This window comes from Sabethes cyaneus, chromosome 1 (genome assembly GCF_943734655.1).
Source record: "Sabethes cyaneus chromosome 1, idSabCyanKW18_F2, whole genome shotgun sequence".
Lineage (NCBI taxonomy): Eukaryota > Metazoa > Arthropoda > Insecta > Diptera > Culicidae > Sabethes > Sabethes cyaneus.
The window spans coordinates 59,423,367-59,447,716 of record NC_071353.1 but is presented as its reverse complement, the minus strand read 5'-3'; the positions used below and the strand labels follow the sequence as shown (position 1 = coordinate 59,447,716).

The following is a 24,350-nucleotide window of genomic DNA, read 5'->3' as shown; positions in this document are numbered from 1 at the left end:
AGCTCTATTTCGGACACGTCGCTTTGCTCGGAAAACCGCACTCGTGCACCATCTGTCAGCTGTTCGCGCCCGACTGAATCTTATGCTGCCCTGGAATCCACAAAAATATGATGGGTTGTACTCTCGAAACATCTGGATGACCTGCCGAAGAATAAAAATTTGATCCGTAGTAGCACGGGCCTTCATAAAGCCCACCTGGTACTACCCTACGAACTCTCCTGCCACCGGGGATAGACGACGCAACAAAATCTGGGAGGGCACCCTGTTGGTGGCTTTGACCAGCGTAATGCTGCGGTAATTACAGCAATCTATCCGATCGCCCTTTCTGTAGATGGGACAAACCACACCCTCAATCCTCTCGTCCGGTAGCCCTCTACCAAACCCCTAAAACCATCCAGTGATGTGTCGTTGCTGGCGGTTCTTGGTTATTTCTACAGAATTCCGCCGGGAGTTGCTCCTTTCCGGTTCTAGCTCTTCTCGATCTCTGTCCCACCTCTGCCACTTTAACCGCTATTATGGCTCGTAAAAAGCTGGAAAGTCTTTGTCAATGCCGTCAACGGCCAATACTACACTCTGTGCTCTCTGGTCAGTTCTGAATTGCTGAAAATCGCGTATCGTATGAACTCACGTTAAACATTGTTCAAATTGCATAAGGGTCAATTCCAATTAAGTAAATTTGAGAATTAAGCCTAGTAGATACCTGAAAAGAAAACAGCGCGAGAAAAAAACCTTAAAATATTGCTTTCTTGGGCATTTCCTGGCCTAGTTTTAGCCTATATTTTTTCAGCTGCATATCCCGCTTTACCAAAACAGTATCGGGATGAAATTATCGAATTAGGATACTATCGACGTCGTAAGTATCGATGAAATCGACTTATCGGCGTATCGATATCGCGGGTATCGGGCATCGCCCTATACTAATCTGAGAATAACTCAATTGGTGGTACTGCGCGTGCACCCCCTAAATTTCTTAGTTCCGCAAAAAACAATGAAGCTGATTTTTGGCATATTGTTGGGGCTTATCAAAGGCCTATCGCGTGCCAAAAACCGGTTATATCTATTAAAAGAAACCTGAAAATAGCAATGAGCAAAAAGTACCTCCCAAGGGGACCTATTCGGCGGTGCTATGTATGTATGGGGACCACCACCTATCTTAGCAGAACAACCGTTCATAGCAATGGGCCTATCTTGACAAGGGGAATGATACAAACATAACGATTGGTCACGTTTACCATCTCCTGTTTGAAGGGCCAAAATGGAATCGGTCGGCATCAATATAAACAAACAACCGCTGCCGGAAAAAATGCAACGAGCGAGGCACAAAAGCAAACGATGCGAAATTGCTATACCTACGAAACGACACTCAGTATGTGAGCACAGGTATATGAGGCTAACCTTGACATTCGAAAATTTTCTTGTAAAGTCAATAATTACGAAAAAAAAGATATATAATATTTTTTTAGAAATTCAATATAATGGTAATGGACCTCATAAGCAGCCATAATTTGTAAATTTACAGCGGTATTTTTCGCACATGCACATGCGAGATTTCTAATGGTTCGAAAACCATGTGATACCTTAAATTTATTCTACCTGAAAATAAAAATCAGGCTTAATGAAACGAGCTAATATATTCCCTAAGTTGATAAGCATTTCCTCTTCCCAACGCTAATATGCAGATATATAGCGCCCTACACTCTAAGGGCCTATTCGGCGATGCTGTACTTTAACAGCAGACCAAAAGGGAGTCATATAATCGTGTAGATCTAGTGCACATATAATCGTACATATACACTAGCGTCAGAAGCAAATGGTTATCACTTAATCATTTTAAGTTAAAATTTAGGTGTCTTCCATGATCCATTATATTGCTGGTATGTAGGCAGCACTTCAAAAGCATCGACCCAGTTGCGTCTCCAGGTTTCACAACGGGGAAACGAAGGGGGCCTTGAAACCTCAGAGAACTAATATATTTGATCATTTAACAAGATTGTATGCCGTAGGATCATGTGACCAAAAACCGAACCCAATCCTCTCTGCTTCTCACTAGTCTGTTAAACCATCATTACAGTTGTTCTGTCAATAAGTTCCATATCATCGGCAAAGCAGACGAATTGACTAGGTTTGTTGCCGCAAGACCCTATGTAGCACTATGTTGAACAGTAAGCATAAGAGGCATCACGTTGACAAAGCCCCTGTAGGATTCGATGGATAATCGACCCGAAATCCACATACAACACTGCGTACCCGTTCGATGCAGCCTTAACCTGTGCGATTTGCTTTCCGGAAAAGCCATCCTCGTCCATGATTATCCATAGCTCTTCACGGACGATAATATCATAAGCAGCTTTGAGTTCAATGAAAGAAATGCGCGTGGAATCGTGGTATTCGTGAACGTCTAGGAGAATCTGCCGCAGTGTAAATATTTGGTCCGTCGCTGACCGTTCTTCAATGAAGCTGTGTCCAAAATTCTTACCATCAGACGGTGCAGACAAGTAGCCATCTGTTTCGAGTCAATTTTTTTTAAAGGGATTTGACTACTTTGTCCATCCCGGTCAATTAAATAAGCTCCGTTCCGATGACATCCATTCCAACCGATTTGTTGCTCTTCAGCTGCTTGAAGATTTCCTTATTAGCTTTGCCTTTCGTTGGCGCTGACTTACGATTTTCGCACCATCGAAATTCCTTTCCTTGCCACCATGGTTCTCGACCTAGGCACAATTCAGGTGTTCATCATAGTTCTGCTGCCACCTTTCGCTTCGGTTCGGAGCACAAAGCCTTTGTAGGATGCATTCATCAGGTTCTGGTAGAACTTTCGCGTTTCCTGAGAATGTTGCAGCTGCTCCAATTTTATTATTATTATCATTATTATTTATTGAGTACTTCATCCGACAGGAATGTCTCAATGAATATGTTCATGATTGGGAAAAGCCGCCTTGAAGGGCATACATTGCAGATGCCAAGCCGGCATAAAAACCCACTGTAACTTGGTATACTTCTACCTTTTCAGGCAGCGCCTCAGGCATGAGTATTTTTCGAAGCGTGGGTCCTAATAGCTCAATTTTAAGTTAAAAAAAAAACATTTTAATTTTTAATTACTATGTTAGATGATGGTTTACTATAACGGGTCTAAGGAGCTCAAGATTTATAAACAGAAAAATGAAATGGACTGTAAAATTTATATACTTCAGTGTGCAGGCATTCAACCGGCTGTTACGAGTTCACTATAAAGTTTGAAACCCTCGCAGATAAATATTTATGACCAACTAGCTAATTGCCCGATCTTACTCGGCGTCCCTTTGTCTCTTAGCCATAAACAAAACATTTTTTCTTCACTTGAATGTGTCTACTCCCTTTGTCAGCTGCACTTGTAAATCCGTCTTCTTTTCGGTAATCCCTGTAAAGCAAGGCAAAGCGTTTTACACGTTTTTGGACCTCTTCTTGTCATTGGCCACCCTATTCCCCTTTTCAGAAATTCCCTCTTATCATCCAGTCACTTCTACAACTGCTATCATTCCAAAAACAATTGAAATGCACCCCTTTACTCATTTTAACCTTCTTTCCCCGCTTTGTAAGAGACCGCCACCCCCTGTTCATTGACCACCCTGCGCTGATTATTTTATGCCAACAAAGTCTGATGAAAAACCGTCCAGGCCTTTCGGGGTTATTGTGGAACATACATTCATACTCTTGTGTCTTGGCTTCCTCCTAGTCAAGGATGGTTCGATCACTTTGACTCAATTTTGATTCATTTGACAGTACCGTCTCAGCGGAGCAAAATTTGACAATGTGATATATGAATCATTTATAGAAAAAGTTATTATCTACAATTTTGCTGAATGAAGTTTTGCTGTATCATTTGTAGTTACGGTGCTACAATGCTAGTACCTCTTTATTAACTAAATGAACGTTCATTTAGTCACTAAAGAGTTACTAGCATTGTAGCGCCGTAACTACAAAAGATACAGCAATACTTTATTCAGCAAAATTGTAGATAATAACTTGTTCTATAAATGTCTCATATATCACTTTGTCGAATTTTGCTCGGCTGAGACGGCACTCTCAAATGAATCAAAATTGAGTCAAAGTGATCGAACCATCCCTGCTCCTAGTTAGCTCCGCCTTCTATCACGTGGCTAATTATTCATTTGTTTGCCCTCTCTAAAAATCGGAAGAGAAATAAAGCCTTTTTCCCATATATTCCTCCTCGGTGACGACGGTTTATCTTGGGGTTCAAATAAATCAAATTTTAGAAACATTCACTTTTAGAAATGTATTTTGTTTATTCTATTTGTAGTATTCTTGGTATTTGGGCTGTACTCTGAATAAATAAACCAAAAAAGATTTTTTAATCCAATTTGTAGGCATTCAAACTAGGGTTTATTTCTACTTCCCGTCGTAGTAAGGAATGCCACTCTAATTTTCATCATTTCTTAGGTGGATTTAATGAATACTCCAAAGCTTAACAATATCTCGTGTTTTTGTGACGCCGGACATATGCCCGGTGGACTAGACGGCTCCTGAACATGCCATGAAAATGGCCTCCTATTAAAAGCTCGCTAACTACTTACCTATGGAATGTAGGTATTGCTTTCCCTAAACTTACTTGAATAACATTGTTAATAACGTTCTGGTGGAGTTTGTGTGTTTTCTAGACTATGTGTATGCAAAATATTACCTACAACTAGACAAGACTGCATCGCTTTCCGATCATTATTTTACATTCTAATAAAAAAAATAAGAAGTTGTCGAATTTACCAATACTAATATTAACTTATCCAATTACAAAAATACATCGAGGAAATGGGAAGACCAACGGAGCCAACTTTTCTTAACATTGGATACATAGATTTTGTTCCATTATACAACCGTGATTTCCACATTAGAAAATTTTGAGCAGTAACCGTACACTTGAATCTTGAGAAATGTTATTTATAGTACGGGATGCATGGGAGAAAGTATTTAAAGCGTCCAACCTCACCTCGCCGAAAATAGCGGGAAATCAATGGTTTTGTGTGATGTTTTCTTTATTTTAGAGACCGTGTTGCTTTTGATATTTAAGTCAAATTCAAAGGCTAATCATTCGCTCTCGCTATTCAGATTTCGATCTTGGTCACGATCGTTCGGCACCAGTATTATGTATAACCGCGGATGTTGCTCGAACTGACAGTGCGCTGAGCCCTTTCTGATACTACAGCTTTCACTCGTTCTCTCTTTTGATGTGGCTGCGGCTTTGGCAGCTGCTTTGAACTTAGGTTTTCAACTTCACCGGCAGCAGAAAACAAAAGCAAAGTTCACAAACTCCCCCGCTATCTTCCATACTTGTGCGCTGTAATGCATTCACAAAAAAAAACAATCGAATCGAGGTGAAATTTTCGAATATCTCTGCACTACTTAGAAAGTCGCTATATGTATTACTCATGTCAGTTGGACCATTTCCCGCATGTCACGGCGCGATTGATACGTCCAATGTTTTAGAGAAGATTTGTACCTTTACGATAAATCGATAGAGTTGGAGCCCACTGAGACTGATTATATTGTATATTTATTGCGTCTATTGGGACTGCTGAAAGAATTCTACATATTTAAATGGTTTGTGGCCTGGATATAGTTGCCATCGGCCTGTATAGCTTTGAAAGGCGTGCTTTTTAATATTGGTGCTATAGGGTTTTGGATATAGTTTCCATCATAGTAAGAAAAAGTTTTTTCAGTTTGTGTTTTTGGATTCAAGAAGTGGTGTGCTCTATCGAATGTGACTTAACATTTACCTTACTTTTAATAAGGTAAAAATTCAGTTTATTCTTAGTTCTTCCCATCAATTTTCATCCACAGTTATTAATTAAAAAAGTTTTTTTAGATTAAATATTGTTGACTCTATCTAACAGCACCGCCTAGCCGAGATTCGAACATACGACAACTGGCTTGTTAGACCACCCGCTAACACCCGCTGTTCTAGCATCCTTGTTAACAGCGCTCATCCAACGGGTACGAGGTCTGCCTCGAAGTCGTCGGCCTCTGTCGGGTTCTCTGCGAAATATTGTTTTCGCAGGTCTCTCACCCGGCATCCTTGCTACGTGGTCAGCCCATTGTAGCCTGCCGTATTTTAATCGCTTCACAATATCCGCATCGTTGTATACTTGGCATATTTCATTATTCATGCGCCTGCGCCACACTCCTTCGTCTAATATGACGCCAAGAATTGATCGCAGGATCTTACGCTCGAAAACGCCAAGAGCTCGTCGGTCGCTCTCTTTCAATATCCACGCTTCGTGGCCGTAGAGTACCACCGGGAGAATTAGCATCTTATAGAGCGTGAGTTTTGTACGGAGTTGTAGGCTACAAGATCTCAGCTGGCTACGTAATCCGTAGAAGGCCCTGTTGGCAGCCGCTATCCGCATTTTTTCTTCACGGCTCACATCGTTGTCACATGTCACTAACGTACCAAGGTAAACAAATTCGTCGACCACTTCAAAAGGAACTCCATCTATCACCACCGCAGTTCTAACACCCGAGGGGCTACCACGTTCTCTACCAGCCACCATATACTTTGTTTTGGCAGAATTTATGATAAACCCTATCCTCGCAGCTTTCTCCTTAAGATGCGTGTACGCTTCTCCCACAGCTCTACGGTTAACACCGATGATATCGATGTCGTCCGCGAGCCCTAGGAGCATATGAGATTCCGTGATGATGGTACCGCTGCGCGTATGGTACTGCACACTGCATATTTTCTTCAAAAATCATAGCATTCTCAAGTGAATAGTTGTATGTACATATATTTTCCTGGGTGTGTTAATTAGGATAGAAATTTGCAAGATTTGGAAGTTTTAACTGAAAATGTAGGGTGCGCAGAATTAGGTACGTTTACGGTATGTTTGAAGGTACAGTTTTATCTAAGATACACAGTTAAAATTAAAGATGTTGATGCAAAAATTACAAATTCCTTTTGAGCAGACCAATAAAGTGCAATTGCTTAAGCAATTCGTAACAATCCATAACATTTTAACAAGCCTACGCTGTTATCTACCTGCTGCCATGCTCACTGCAAGCGTTACTAAGGGCGGTAAACAAAATTCCACTATTATAGGCAAATTTTACACTATTATAGGAACATTACCACTACTTTAGGAGCACAGACTAATGTCAGGAAAAGCAATATTTTAGATATATAAACCAGCAGAATGGTATAAGTTTGGTATGTATTTAAAGCCAACATTATGGTGCACCATATTATCATGTAGTTCAAATGGAAACTGATAAATTGAGCGTTCAAGTTGTCTTTAAACACTATCCCCCGACATAATCCCTCCATTACTGGAGCTTCTACCCTAATCTGATTGGGGTAAAATATAGCTTAGGAAATCATTGATCGTTTGCTGTCATTATCTTTTTTTTTTAATTTTACGACTTGGTCTGATCTGATTTAATATCGACCAGTTGATACACACAGTAGTGTCAGCTTCTCAGGCGAAGATATTCTTACTGCAGTAATTATCTATCTTCAAAAAAAATCATCAATTTCTGAGATGACCTAGTTTGGAAAATCGACTTTTGATATTTAAAATCCTTTCGTTTTTTCAGTGTAGAAAGTTATTTTTAGTTTTTTTCAGTAGTTTTTATGAAAATTCAGCATATTTTCTACAAGTCACCCATAGATCATTTTTCATTAGGTCCTAGAATTTTCGAGTTAAATTGAAAAAAAAAGAGAAAAAAATTAGCCCTTTCAAAAAGTTAGTCTAGACCAACTTTGGAAAAACTAAATATGCAAAGTTGCTTATTTACGTAGGGCTTATTTCTAATTCCCGTCGTAGTAAGTAAAGCTACTCTGATTTTCATCATTTCTTGGATAGATTTAATGAATACACCAAAGGTTCTTGTGCTGATTTGACTCAAGCACAGTTACCTTCCGATTCGTGAGCTTTGAATTCACTAAAAAGCGATTATTACAGCATTTTATTGAAATTACGCAACTGACTTTATTTCTTAAATTCGTCGTACCGGTTTAAAATCCGGCCATCAAAATTTTTCATCGTCCGAACTCAAAATCACAATAATGTTTACAAGATTAGCGCGCATGCATTTGTGTAGGACGGCATGACAAATCTTATTCTGTAAAATTTTCTGCTGGTCATGCAAGTTTTCCCGGCTGCAGAATAACGGAAATGCCTTGCGTGAGTTATTTTCATGTTATGCATGACGGAAATTGAAACGATTAGTCAACATTTTTTCTTCGTCGCATGTAAAAGCGTAGGAAATTTGGCTGCTAGTAATTCTTTAATGAAAAAAGCATTTAAATAGATCTCAGCACACTGTGATTGATCGCGTATGATAAGCATAAGCATAAGCATAAGCATAGGATACCGCCCGTGTGCTGCTACTCCGTTATTGACCAGGACCGATGAAAATTGCAAAATGATGGCTGGAAAGAGCATACTTGGGACAGCACGCTATTCCTCATTGTGCAACCTTATCAGGTCCCTGCATGCTGATCAATACCGACGCCGGCCACGTCCGAATGCGGGTCCTGGTGGGATGGGAAGGAATGTTAGTCCAATACTTGTTGCTACTAAAGCCCAGGGAATCCTCTGCATCTTCACAAGTATTTCGGGAAAGGAATTGTTGTTAGTAGATGGGGGGAGTTATATAAGACTAACCTGACTATTCAAAAATTTTCTGGTAAAGCCAGTAATTACGAAAATTAAGATACCTTTAAAAAATACCCTTTAATAAATTTAATATAATGCCATTGGTGCTCATATACAACCATAATTTGATAATTTATATCTAAAAATATTATGCACATGCGAGATTTAAAATGACTCGAAAACCTCGTGACAAATTTGGATTTATTATACCTGAAAACAAAAATCAGGCATAATGAAACATGCCAATATAGTTCCTAAGTTGATAAGCATTTCCTCCTATCAACACTAATATGCAGAGATATAGCGCCCTACACGCTTTGACTGTGATTGATCGCGTATGATAGTCAACAAACTAAAATATTAGGGAATAACTAATTTTTCATTGTGTGTCATAAAAAACGCTGATATTTTTTATAATTTGTGTTGGATAGGACGGAAATAGGCAATTACGATGAAGCAGCAACATACCCTAAAACCCTTTATGTACACAAAGTTTCATTGAATTCCGGATCATGGCAGCTTCTGGTCGAGTTGGCGTGAAATCCGTCAAAAGCTGCATCCGGTAGTGTAGATCATTTCATTCCTTTTGTTGAATGACCCATCGGTAAACCCACTCTATAATAAACTCAACAACATTTCATTCCTTTGGCGAAAATTGAGTTTTGATACTTCGGCTGCCATAGCAAAAATGGGTGAAACCGTACCATATTGCCCGCACCTTATCAGCGAAAATAGGAAGCCATGAATCACGAAATTTTACCAACTGCTCGGGCGTACCACAAGGGATTCATGTGGACTCATTGCTATTTTTATTGTTTTCAACGATTTCTGCTTCTGCTATTATATCATCAGGCCGATTTCTTATTTATGATGACAATCTCAACCTTTATCTCGTTGTTCACCCAACAGCAGACTGCACCGATTTACAGCAATATCTCAATAATTTCCATGATTGAAGTGCTCGAAACCTGGTAGTCCCACCCGCGTATGTCCGAGGCTCTTTGAATGGCTTGGAACTACATGGCCTCCCATATTATTGCGCAGGCGAATAGGAATTTAAAGTTTACTATAAGAATGCCCAACGAGTTCTCCGATCTATACTGTTTGCGAACATTATACTTCGTTCGTTCCGTACTAGGCTTCTGCTACTTTTCAAGGCCCATAAACAATTGTTTGGTCAAGCAGGATCGAAGCTATTTCAAGCAAGGCTCCTGCGTTGCGCATTAAGAAGGTTGCCTTGACGAAACCCAACGAAAAAACCACCATATAGGTTAAGCGCTGCTACTAGCTTGCTATGAATGGCCTATCAAAAACAGGGATATATCGAGAGCAGAAAGATGCTGGCGGGTAAAATTGATTCCTCTTTTATTCATTCACAAATGAATCGTTTTTTTTAAACCCCACAAGCGCCATTTGACATGAGTCAATTTTCATGAGTTTTTGGCAGTTTTGAGTTTTGTTTTGAGCAATTGACTGCCTCAAAAATGCTTTTCTAATAAACTTTTTATAAAAAGTAATGTATTGATTATCATAAAATATGCTTTCTAAACAAGAGTTTTTTTTGCAGTTGTTAAGGGTATTAAAAAATAATCAAAGTTAGAATAAATGCGAAAAATATGAAAAACATCATAAATCTAAATTCTACATATAGAGTAACGGCACCAGTTTTCGCCAGGGCACCAGTTTTCGCCACCCTAGTGGATCACAGGTGTTTTATTGCTAGTTGGCGTACGATAATTGCCATAACATATTCATTGATTTAAACAAAATTATATACTTAACCAATAAAATACGATTCCAAAACCTTGATAATTGTACAACTTAGGTTATCATTATTTTCAGTTTGTGTTCTCAGATCGGGATGAATTTTTCTGCTGTACAGCTATGGATGAGAAACAATAATTGTTGGAAAAACAATATATTTTGTGGTTACAGTAGAAAACTTAAAGATTTTTCCTATCGTTTATTTATTAATTTCAGCGATTGTGTATAAATAAACCTTAAATTATTGCTTATTTACTGGATTTTTAGAAAATTCTAACTGGTTCCCTGAAAATTCTAACTGGAAAACTGGTTCCCATTTTATGCAGGTGACCCAGTTTTCGCCATTGGCGAATTTCCATAGACCGTTCTGAGCGCAGCACAGGCACCAGTTTTCGCCATGTTTACTTGATTGGGAATACTCCATTCTAACTACGCTGATTTAGTACACAGAGCCTATTATCCAAATTTAACATCCTAGATAGCTAATTTCAGAAAACCGAATTGTATTTAACAGATATAAATTTGATGGATAGATATTAGATACATTAATTAATTTGTCATTTATTTATTTTTTTGTTTAGATTATAGTCACTTTAACCAGTTTTGGGTCATTTGTGACTTCTGTGGGATTGGGATTTGAACCCGGGTCTTTGGCGTGAGAGGCGTGAATGCTAACCACTACGCCGGGACTGACTCCAGTCCGTCGTCATTTCTACCTATCTCGTAAAAACGCTTTGTAACTTAGACTATCTGGACGATAAGAAAAATAATGTTAATATGAATATTAAAAAATTAAAAAAAAATAATATAAGCATTCATTTGAAAATTCGAGTAGACCTGGAGGTACCACACTGATTTAACAAGCCAGTCGTTATTTGTTTGAATTTCAAATGGGCGAGACTGTAAGGGACAATTTGATCCTAACGGTAACACCGAAATTGTCCTGCACTCTAACAATTTGCTTTGCTTAATTTATTTGAATAATTCAAGTCAAGTTTTCTCAAGAGCATGCGTTCTTGATTACAAAGATTAGATATAATGTATTTTAAATGTACGCAATTTATTATTGATATGACAACTCAGATTTTACCAGCACATGTAAGATAACTAGAATTAAATGGATCAGAAAGCATTTTTCATTTACGTTTGTAAAAGCATCTCTAATAGATCTTTGCGAAAGTCTAATTGATTTTTGCGACTGCGTTTCAAAAGCAACGTCCATTTATTATTTCCTGTTTTCTACCACGTTCATAAAATGTGGCGATTTCATCAGTAAAATCTGTTCTATAGATTCTTGCTTGTAATTACTGCATCAAGTAAATTTGAATGCAACACTATTTTTTTTGAAATTCTGCAATTTATTATATTCGTAGCGTACCATCATATTCACAAACGAAAACCAGCCGTTTTACAAAGGCAGTTCAGTTAACCTTTCAATTCTTTTAAAACTGACAAAATTTATTATCAAGAAACTAATGAATGTGAAATAATTGTTAGCCAATAGACTTTGCACATTAAAATTTGAAAGTTTCATTTACCCATGAGTGTACCGACTTTCGCCGAATGTACGTTGGTTCTCCAGGCAGTGTCTGTTGCCCTTGATTCATGCACCTCCGCTACTCTTCACTTTCAACTTGTACTCCGCCAAATGTCGTCCGCAGAGGAGCGTAAGTCTTCCGTAAGCATAGTCTACCGGTCTAATAGCGGGTTTGAACATGGTCAGGTACATACAGCAGCTTATGCCTCTTAACTGCAGCGTTTTGCCAAGAGCAAAGTGGGCGCGATATGCTGCTTGAATACACCGCTGGACCTCCTTATTTGTGACTTAAAGATAGAGATACATTCTTATGTAAAAGAACTCATTAATGCTATTTTTGTCCAGTTACGTATAAATTGAGCAAACAGGTTCATAAATTAGAAATAAATGTACAGAGTCTAGAAAAAAATTCAATATGTCAGCCGGTTGCATTCGCCGAGGTATATTCTCTGATTCTTCTTAAATATTTAAAAGATATCGGAAATTATTTTAAAAAAACTGATTTAAGTTTTTAGGTATGAAAATTCATTTGAATTTATATTTTTTGAACTGGAACAGATGATCAGTCGCAGTCGACTGATGAAAAGTAACCATTTCCGTGAATTAGTTCCTAAAACATTGCCAATACGATTTAGTCATCAAGTATCTATTTTCGTTTTTGTGTTTTCCTTGACCTGATATAAAGTTGTAAACTAAAGGTTACCGTAACAAATAAACAAACAAATTACAAATACTGTCTATGGCCATTTTGAAATGACAGAAACTATAATAGCATCATGTAGGTCGGAAACCATAAGGTTTTACGGATATCAAAACTATAGAATTTGACACCCATATTGATATGATTTCGAATATTTCCCAAAATGAGCACTTCCGCCGGGGTACTCTGAATCTGCAACAAAGTTGCCATAGAAAGCCGTGAACCTGGAAAAGCTTTCAGTGTCAATAAATTAAAAAATCTTGAAGTTTGACACCCATGCTGATACGATTTCGATCATGTGCCAAATTAGAGATAGACGCTACTGATACTGATTTCAAGTAAATTGCCATATCTCGGTTATTTCTCAACGGATTTCCATTTTCTTTTCTTCATTCAATTGAAAATTGATTCAAGTTTTTGAAACATACATAAATATAAATAAATTTCCAGGCTAAAACATGCCACAAACGATGCTTTTAGGTGTGGCGAAAACTGGATCTTGGGGGGTCGAAAACTGGTGCTTGAACAGGCATCACAAATTTTACTTTTACAACTATATTTTAAAACATTTACCCAATAAACCATTTGGTTTATATACCTCGATTGCAACTGAGATATACGAAATCATATCTGAACGAAAAAGTTATATTTCACGCCATATAAGAACATATATGTACCAAAGTGGTGGCGATATACGTGCGAAAATTTTGACAATTATTTGTAATTCTATTTTTCGTAGTTTGTATAACACGCAACTAAATACTCCTGAATATATGATTAAGATATAATCAAATATTGCAATCGTCTATACTGCTTTATAATTCACAGTCATGAATTGTATCTGAAGACACGCACGACTGTAAAACAACTTATTGTTCGATTTGACATACTCTAATCATTATACAATTCCAATTTCACATTGACATGAAAACGATTTAATGTGAACTTTCTATTACGATTTTGTGTTATCTGGGTAGTCTTAATTTTTATCCCAAAACATAGCAAAAATGTTTCTGCTTATTGTATGCTTGAAACTGCTCATCTACATGCAACTATATGGCAGTAAATATCGATTTTCCATTTTTTTTGCCGATAAAAGTGGCGAAAACTGGTGTCGTTACCCTATTATTTCTTTTTATGTTAGTTTGTAGTTAGTATTATGGATTTTATTCCATTAAAATAGTAGATCTCAGAATATGAGCTTCTGAGATAGGTATTTCCCAATTAAATTCATATTCGAACACCACGTAACATATAACCGATTGTTAAAGATACAAATTGCAATTACGCCCAAAAGAGGATTGATATTCTTCACCTACTTTTTGTGGTTCACCTTTCTTTTTTCTCAGATTTGCTTTCCGTAAAATTGTTAATATTCTGTATGTATATAGTAGACCCCAAAGGAGGCAGTGTTGTTACGAAACACCTTGGCGAAATCTATGTTGATGCGCTAAAAATTTGGCTGATTTCATTGTCCCTGGCTGAGCATGAGTTTGTTTGTCTATTTGCTCGTCTGGCTACCGGTTTATACGAGGCGAGTGAAGAGCCGAAAACGGAAGCAAAGGAGAAATCGACAACTATGGAGGAGAAACGGCAAAATGAAGTACTAATTTCGAAACCTCTTCGATGCGGTTACAAAATCGTACATACATCTTTGTTGTCTACTTTTGACAAGTTTTCTTTGCTTAGTGCACCTTCGGGATGTTAAAGTTTTGTTTGAGATTGTTTGATTTTACTTACATGATATAATATCTTATGTGAGGAGAATAGCACATTACAAACATTAATACAACAAACGAGTAAAAATTGTCAACAAAAGGTTTATAACTCTTATATATAGTATTGCCTAATTGGGCTATTGTAAAAAAGCCACAACAAGTGCGTTTTCCAAAATGATTGAGATCTGTTTTCGCACGCAAGGTGAGACACGATTTCATTAGACCATAACCAATCATTTCCGGAACCAACAATCCAATAGCAGCAATCGTCGCTGTCGTCGCCGTTACTAGTAACCTAGGTAGATCGAGGACAGCGCGGTAGCAGCGGAACCTCCTTCAATAGCCTCGTGTCGTTTTACTGAGGTTGGTTTTCTCTTCCGCGATTTTTTGCTCTTGGTGTAGTTGGAGTCTGCTTTCAAACTAGAGGCGCTCACTTGATGGTCGCCAATTTCGAAGGTTGTTCCGTGGCGTCGTCGTCGTATCGATCGTACACGCGTGCACTTGACAGAGAGAGAGAGAGAGAGATAAAAAAGATCACTTCGATGAATCGGCCGCTGTGTGGCCTAGGTTGGAAGTTTAGGTGTTATACCCGGACAACGACTATGTTTTTCAGTTCTCCATTGCCTTGTCCGCGTCCGTCGAGTAAGTGAAAGTGAAAGTTGATGCAACAGTACCAGCAAGCATTTCCTCATTTTCCCAAATGCCGTGTGCGTTTGGCCACATTCAATTCTCGCGTCCAACGTTGACGTCCTCCGTCCAAAGTCAATGCAGTGCGATCTCCTGATTGCGGCGTTTTTTTCTGTTTCACTGTTTTCGCTACCGCCAATCCGCGTTTGTAGTAGAGTTTTACATTCACTCTGAAAGCTACAGTAGTTACAAGCCTTGATGGACCCAAACGGTTATACCCTCGCAACTTCGATTGTATAGATGTGGAAGGCAAATGCAGAAAGCGTGTGCATATTTTTATTGTTATTGTATTTATTTAAATGTGAAATAATCAAAAAAGCTAAATTAAAGAACCGCACACTTTTCCCAGGGGGAGTTTGAGAAACGAAACAACTCTTACTTTCATTTCACTTTCATCTGACGCGAACGTGAATGACGCGATACCGAACTTCTCTGTCTACACAAACTGTTGCGGTATAATGTTGTAAAACTGCTCGTCACAGCCACAAGCGGCTGCCAGGAAGGAGTGAAAAGCACTGCGAGGCGTCACCCTCAAAAGATCATTTTCCGATTTCCACCTACTCTAACCTGCTGTACGATCAGTCAGGCAGGAGGCAATTTTCGAGAGAGTTCTTACCATCTGTCATCGCCTAATGGAGCTTATATAACTATCTACAATTTTTGACCAAATTTTCGCAATGCTTCAAAACAGACTATTAATCATCTAAACAATTTTTGGTAAATTTTCAAAATTGTTTTATAATTGGTTTGTTTTTCGTTTACAGAGAAACTGGAAATGATATTCGGTACAACCTATTAATGCGACCTTGATCAACTATTATCAATATTATAATATGTTATGCATATTATCACAGACAATACGATATCTATATGCAGTTTTGAGATATGCACTAAATACATCTTCACTCAGTGCTTAAATATTGTTGATGAAACCTGCAAATCGGAAGCGAAACAACAATCTGGCAGAAAAATAAATAAATATCTATTAGAAAAGTTTCATCTTTCTCAATAAAAATTGTTACTACCTTCTTGCATGTGCTTCAAATGAGGAATCCCTTTTCACATTTAAGTGCAAATCAACGCTAACTTATGATTTTTGAGTTTCTAAATGTCGAATCGATTATTTTCATTGTAACTGTGTTTCTTAGTTAACGAAGCACTTTATAAATACAATAACCCTGGCCTAAAACACGCCATATTATCATTATTGTTTTGCTACAATTTTGCTTTCAATGTAAAAAGTTGTAAGATCAAAGTTTGTGAAACAAAAATGCAAATAAATTGATTAAATTTTTTATTAAAAAATTTAATTACTTTTCTCTTTAAACTTTAATTATTTTGAAGTGCAGAAAAATATTCAACTAAGCTACCGGTTGACTGGATCCGAATTGGTGGACCTTGCGTACCTTCCTTGTACCACATTCCGCCCTAAACCAGTCATTTCTTACACTCAGGAATTCTTCACCAAGCACCACGCTTACAGCCCATTGATGGCCGAGCATATCCTGCCTCGTCCGTCTTCTAGGATCGAAGCGACTAGCTTCACAGAGGGAAAAGGGAGGAAAGCCAGGTGCTTCTTATCAGCAGGCCTCAGGAGGTTGCATAGTTAATGCGTCGCGTTATCGCTTGTGTCGGTGTGCAGGTTATGAATCTCGATCGCTGGTCTACACAGCGTTTCTCCCGATGACGATTTTGATGTCCCGTGGCGAACACCTATCATACATAGCCTCCAGCTGCGCATAGAACGCTTCCTTCTCGTCGTCGCATCTATCTTCGTGTGGACAGTACACTTTTATGATGGTATAGTTAAAGAACCGGTTTTTTATTTTCAGCATACATATTTTCTGGTCGGTCGCCTTTCAATCCATCACCCGCTCCTGCATGTTGCCCAATTCCAATAAGCTCATTTCTAGTTCGCTGACCGTTTTGGTAAAAGCTTCCAGCCCCGGATGCCCAACACCTACTCGCATTTGCGACAAAGCTCCTACTGTACCACGATCCGAACTTTCGGAGTTCTAGCAGTGTTAAGTACCATGCACCCATTCCAAGTCCTTATTTCGCAACTTTGTCCATGCCGAATGTTCCTTGTGGCACTTGTGGTACTTGTGGTGTAGGCACTTGTGGTGCCTTGTATCATTTAAAAAACACTTGCTACTGACTCGGTTAATAGGTCTCGCACCTTATGGTGACTGTAAAGCATTTGCGCTTAGAGGAGGACAGAACTTTCAGTCATCTATACTCTAGAGTAAATAGTTATGTTGCTTATTTTGTTTTTTGTTTGATTATACTTATTTGTAAAACTTGTTTGTTTTCTTTTATCGAATAGTTATTTAGGTATTCCTAGAAAATTCGGCCTTTCGTGATACGGCCTTCTGTAACTGTTGTTGAAATTCGTCCATTTAGGTTTCGGCCATTCGTGATTCGGCCATTTGTGTTTCGACCATTCGGAACCAGCCCCAGAACTTTGCTTTTAAATTATCAAATCGGAAAAAACCAAATTTCGGTCAAAATCGCTTCTATAAAACTCTGATTCAGCCCTTTAATAATATGGTGTGTATTTGTATAGAATGAGTGGTACGGATTCGTAAGACTTATAAATACGGTATAGAGATGAGCATTGTTTATACACCAATTCGTTAAGTGACTAATAATACGTTGCCAATTCGTTGCGCGTCTCGACATACGCAAGTTGACTTCAATCTGGTCGAGCCATCTCGCACGTTGCCCACCTCCTGGTGCTGACTGGGTTCTTCAAGGCTTTGCTTTTTTGTATCGCTGAATCTCTTTTCTCGTTTCGTTATCCGCGGTGAGAAGCCTCTTCCTACCATATATTTGGCTTTTGACGCATTAATTTTGTAATCCAATCCTTAAAGCCTCCGATTTTAGTCTGGCGTACCTAGATTGAATATGCCGTCCCAAGGTTTCTAGTAATGACGTCAAGGTCGTTTGCGAACACTAGGAGTTGGCTACTTTTGCCGAGGATCGTTCCTCTCGTTTCAATTCCTGCTTGCTGGATCACACCTTCAATAACGACGCCAAATAACATATAGAACAGTCCATCTCCATACCGCAACTCTCTGCGCGACTCGAAATAACTCGACAGTGTCGCTGGTGCACACACGTAGCACATCACTCGCTCTAGCTAGCTTTGATAAGACGCATCAGTCTGTCCGGAAAACTATTCTAGTTCATTATCTGCTCTTTGCACTCAACTGTATCATATGCTGCCTTAAAATCCACGAAAATATGATGAGTGGCCACTTGTTCTTCCGACATCAAGGATTTATTGGAGTGTGAAAACAGGATCGGTAGTTGCGCGGGCCCATAGTAAAGCACGCCTGATTTTGCAATACAGTCAGTGAATTGCGTTCATTTTTGTTGGTGGTGTTCGTAATTCTGTTTTGTTGACTTTCAGTTGAGAGCAAGGATGGTTCGACCACTTTGACAGTGAACGTTCACTGAGTTACTAAAGAACTAACAGCATTGTAGTACCGTAAATACAAAAGCAAAGGTTTATTCAGCAAAATTGTAGATAATAACTAAACTATTTCTACAAATATCCCATTTATAACTCGGTCAAATTTTACACGGTTGAGACAGTACTGTCAAATGAATCAAAATTGAGTCAAAATGATGGAACTATCTCTGGTTGAAAGTGTTGAAAATCTGTCTTTTGCGAAAGTTTAGCAGGAGTCAGTTTTAGAGATATCTTCACTGTATTACGTTCATATTTTTTCTACAAATCTTTGAATAGCAATTTGTGTTGCGATTGAAATTTGGTCAACTTATCTTGGCACACTGATAAAAGTTACAAGCTGTAACCGAAATATGCGTATCTGAGAGATCGCGTTAGACATTTTCTCGTAATCAAAATGATGCCCAAGCAAGTGGAGCAACGGCCAGTATTTTCAAGCGGAGTCATAAACTCTCCGCAGGAAATGTTACAAACAAGCTGGGATTATTGTTAACAACCATGCATCGAGCTGAAAAAGAGTCGGCCTGTCGAACTATAAGAAGTTCCCTACGATAATTAAAACAAGATGTTCAAAACACGATCCCGCAAGCTGGACACGACAACGCAGACTTAGTTGGGAAGAGGAAATCTACGTTAAGCGGACTTCAAAGAGCTTCTGAGCAGAAGTTGGTAGGGAAATCAGAAGGCCAAAAATGGCATACATTGCCAGACATATAAAATTGTCAAAGTTCAGTAAAAAATATCTAGTTCAGCAGGCTTTTTTGTCTGCACCGCCGCTCAGATAGTGGACCACCACCGTCAAGCGGAAGTTGAAGAAACCCAAAACTTGCCGTTCTGTGCCAAATAAAGTGGACTAGTAGTCTGTACCGAAACCGAGTCTGACGGCACTGGGTAATTTGGGTTTAAACAATTTAATCAAGTTTCTTGTTCGCATTCTTGTTTGATTACTTTTTTTTGTAACACTCTTTAATAAACTTTCACAATATTTGTGATAATATTGACACAATACTGACGATTGGATGATATGAATGCGCAGCGTTTAGTATTAAACTAGCTGACCCGACAAATTTCGTATTGCCACAAATTAAACTGTGTTGTATATAAATCATGAATCTCAGATGATCATAATCTCGAGTTTGGCAAGTTTCTGAAGAGTTCAACCTTAGGTGATTCATTTTGGCAGTTACGTAACTATGAAAGCATCCCAGGTAACCAATACGCATCACCAATGCCATTCAAATGCAAGCCAGAAAAAATAAAATGCAGAATATGCTGATTTGCTTATGTTCATGCTTATTGGTTACCTGGGATGGGTAGTTTAATATACAAATTTGCAATTTTTCCTCACAGTAAAGTAGAAAAAAAACCTCCCATCATTGCTTAGCCAGAAAGCGGATAGCAATATTCGCCGTGATTATACAACATTTCGCCCAATACCATTTCGCGAGAAACCTTAAGCGGAATAAACGGTACATTCAGAAAACATTTTCGTGGAAAGTATCATTTCGTAGGGGTGATCCTCTCCTTAGTCGCTGTCGCTTGTTCGGACCCAACTGAAGGGAAGTAATAGAGGTCAGTAGACCTAAGAAAACAAATAAACCTAGATAGTGCTGATTTTTGCGGGGGGGTTGCCCCCCCCCTAGTGGCCGGCGCTTCCGACGGCGGGTCGCCGGTAACACTCGCGGCCTGCGGTCGTCTCACCGATTATCTAGTGTAACTATTGATAGTTTTTGGTGGTCTTGTTATTGACTAATATTTTACGGAAGAGTCTAAAAATCTAGAGTTCGATTAGATTTGAGTTACGCAAAAAATTCTGTTTTATTTGTATGAGAGTCCTTATCCCCCTATCACAGGGGTGAAAGGCCTGTCACCATAATAAAATAATTTTAAGACTCCAAAATCCACCACATGCCAAATTTGGTTCCATTTGCTTGATGAGTTCTCAAGTTTCGAGGAAATTTGTATTTCATAGAAAAAAATTCTACTCCCTAAAACCCCCAAATGCCAAATTTGGTTCCATTTGCTTGATTAGTTCTCGAGATATGACGAAATTTGTATTTCATTTGTATGGAAGCCCCCCCCCCTCTTCAAGGGGAGAGGGATCATAATTCCCTTCCTAAAGTGGGGAGGGGTCTCAATTCACCATAGAAAAAATTCTTGCCTCCAAAAACACCCACATGCCAAATTTGGTTTTAATTGCTTGATTAGTTCTCTAGTTATGCAGTTAGTAGTTTTCGATTCTATAAGGAACATACCGACAGACAGACAGAAATCCAGTTTTATAGGTATAGGTTGTAATGATGATTTAATAATTTTCTGTCCCTATTATGGAAGTAAGATTTATTTGTGTCTGTTGTTTTATTCTGAATATTTAGGAACATTTTTGTGTCAACTATATAATTTAGTAATAGAAGAAAGACGTCTACACTAAGACATCTTTTCACAAAAATTTTGAAATTTTTCAGTGACAGCTACCGACGAGCTCTTCAAATCCATTTGAAAAGTATGTCCTTCTAGTTGTCTGAAAAAAAGTTTTAGTCGTTTTGGTTACACGCTAAATTAGTTACCACCACAAATGTAAAAGTGTGCTTTTGTCTCACTGTTCCCCAATAGGTGAGAAGAGTGAGACAACGATCTTTTGGTTTTTGGTTTTCTTCAATCTTTTGGTTATAAAGAATAGTTTAGAGGTCGTGCTGTTTAAGAATTCATTATTGTTGGGTATGATTGAAAATTCCGATTATTTTCACATCTACTTGTACTGTTACTGTTGTTGTGTTAACTTACACTTCAGAATTCACTCACAGTAAATTCATATAAATTGATGAAAAAAATTAAAAAAAAAGTGAAATAGTGGTGTTAGTAAACAATTCGACTGCCATATTTTTTATTTTCATCTCTCATTACCATGTGATGCCATGTGCAGTAAATTTAATTTAGATTAAATATGCGGTTTGCTGTCGAAAATCACCTGAAAAGGATTGCAATTCACCTGAAAAGGATTGAAGTTATTACCGTTGTCTCACTGTTGCTGCTATCTCACTGTTGACTCCTCCTCTTCCCTATATTAATGCAAACCTATGCTAAATTCCTGTAAGAATTTAATTTTTTTTAAATTTCTTTGATAACTTATCAGTTTTTGCTTGCGCTGTAGCTTATCAACGCATGCATGTGAGAAGTAATCAATCAAATGATTTTCGAACAGATGCAAAACATCAATAAACTGTTAGATTAATTTTGTGCAATTTTCTTAATTTTACTCTTTATGGGCCAGCTATAGTTCTGACATTTATTCGTCAAACGTGCTGAAATCAAAACTAAATTTCCAGTACAAATTTCTAGCATTCTTCGTGCGTTTTATTTTTAAAATTCAGGAAAATAAACCTTTACCTTCGTAATATTTCTTCTTAGTTTTTAGACTCCACTTTGCAGCACATCTGCCCATGAAGGTAAAAATTACTTCTTCAGTTGAGTGCAAAAAGGACAGAAAGTAGGCCAGGAATAGTACACGTCATAACTATTTTAAAACAATTTGAAACCAGAAATTCCTGGCTTTGTTGACAACATCGCGAATGTTGTGGCGATTGTTTTTGCTGTACGTCACCGACCATAACAACTTGGAAGCTCCTTTCTCTTCGCTGCACCCGGTGCTAATTCGAGCAACCCACCTGGCACGGACATTCAAAACAATAAAAGCTATATCCGCGCGGATGGTGAGTAACCTTCTCCCTTTCTCTGCTTACATAATACTGGCTTCAGTCCGAACGCAATGAAACGTTGGCGCAATTCATGGAGACTGCAGCGCCCGTGGATCTTTCATCGTACAATTTCTTTTGTAGTGGACGCCTTTCTTTTTCGCCGTGCTTTTACCTTCCGTGCTCTCACTCACATCGTCGCCGTCACTATAGTTTTGTTTGGGCTCCCTGCCGCCAACTACTGCCATCTGTGGGGTTGATTGCATTGCTGGATTGGCGAAGCCTCTCACTCTCCAATTTTCTTTCTCCGCGCGTAGAGGCTCGACCGAGCGCATATCGGTGTTGCGCGTCGAGGTTTTAGGTTTGCGCTTTGCGTCGCGCGAGTGGAGGAGTCAGTGTTGTCTCGAATACGTGTGCATCCGAATGTTACATCTATCGATTGTAGTGTCACCATCAACCAGTATTACTGACGCGAGTGTTCTGTGCAGTATTCTAGATGATCATCAAAGAATATCGATCCTAAGTGTTGTTGCTCGATACATAATAGAAAGTTCGAAATTAACAAACCAATCTGTTGTAAAACCTAGGCGATTACATAATTGCATAATTACGAGACAAGCTGTTGTGACAAAGTGAAAACTACCATCCTGCTTAAAAACGATTATGGATGAAAAGTGTTTCGAGACAGCGTCAACAACCACACCCGTGGCTACAGTTCCGCCGAGATGTCCCATAACACCCGCTACCATCCGGTCGACTACGACTATTCCAACGACACTAAGCGATCCAGTTGTGGTGGCTAGTGCTGCTGCCCCGAACGATCCAGGAGGATGTTCTTGTAGCTGTTCTGGGGGAAGTGATTCAGAGCTAGCCACATCAACGACCCCAACTGCTACCGACGATGACCTCGAGGAGAGAAAATATATCTTCAAAATGAAACTGAATTACTATAATATCTATCTGGTTACGACAAGCTATCGAAAGGAAAGGCGATTTTCTCTTTTTTTGCTTTTACATAACCATGTGCGCGCTACGGTTGCTCCATGGCGCGCGCGCTTTCTGTCTGTTGTGTCTGCGCGAGACTCCGCGTTGCGCCCCGTGGATGACTCGTCGTGCATCCGCCCACCGCGCCATGCTCCCAGCCATCTATCATGCATTGTTACTTAAGAGTCTGAGAGAAAACCAGAGCCAGGCGAAGGTGAAAGAAAAATAAACGACGTTCCATCTACTGTTTTTGTCTGTTTACCTCTCCATTGTGGTGTGTCATAACTCTTCTCCTAGACCTTGCTTTAATTGAATACGTGCGACACCTTCCATCTCAGTTAAACCATAATATAAAGTTCGAAAGCCATCGATTTATGTTCTACCAGATAATTTCTTGATTGTAACGGTTCATCCCTTTCACCACGGTTTTTCTTTTTCTTCCGTTGTTCAACTTAATCATTGCAGGTCAAAGTCGTTAAGTTCAGTTACATGTGGACCATCAACAATTTCAGCTTCTGTCGGGAAGAAATGGGCGAAGTGCTAAAATCCTCCACATTCTCCGCCGGTGCTAACGACAAACTCAAATGGTAAGTAAGCAAACGTTTGATTTAATTTCATTTAATTATCATTAGAAAGAAACTGAAACGATACACCTCATCCAGTTAGGAATAAGAAACAAGTGGGAATACGGGGTAAGTGGGAACGGAGCTCATAACTCTCTTCAACCTCATTTTCTCCAACCGAATCTTTCTAGAAATGGAAGATACAACTGAAACGCATGCATTAAGATTATAGATTATTTATAACAGGCATTCCAAACACCAAAATTGGACTTTGAATTTGAGCGTTATTTTCAATTTGCGTTGTAAGTTTGACGCACCTTTATATAAATGATATTTTGGCCACGGGCTTTTCGTAAAAGTGCATGTGACAGTAGGTAAACATAAGGATTAATCCTACGGGACCCAAAAAAGAAGTCCATTAGCAGCACAGCTTATGAGGGAACAAACAATTTGGTCACATTTTGGTTCCACCTAAACGATGCTAATTGAATCTGGAAAGGCAAATTTGATATAATTGAGCAAATCTGCAACTGGAATTGAAACAATAAAGTGTTATGGTTAGGCCATTACAAATATTTTAAAAAG

General features: G+C 38.7%; 1 protein-coding gene across 4 annotated transcripts in view; it reads left to right on the top strand.

Moving 5' to 3' along the window:
* Positions 1–24,350, top strand: part of LOC128745204 (protein roadkill) — a 148,778-nt gene that overhangs the window by 113,250 nt on the left and 11,178 nt on the right. For all 4 annotated transcript variants that reach the window (XM_053842253.1, XM_053842244.1, XM_053842236.1 and 1 more), the window contains exon 3: positions 23,668–23,789. In XM_053842253.1, the coding sequence (XP_053698228.1) occupies positions 23,668–23,789 (122 nt within the window). The remainder of the gene's footprint in view (positions 1–23,667; positions 23,790–24,350) is intronic.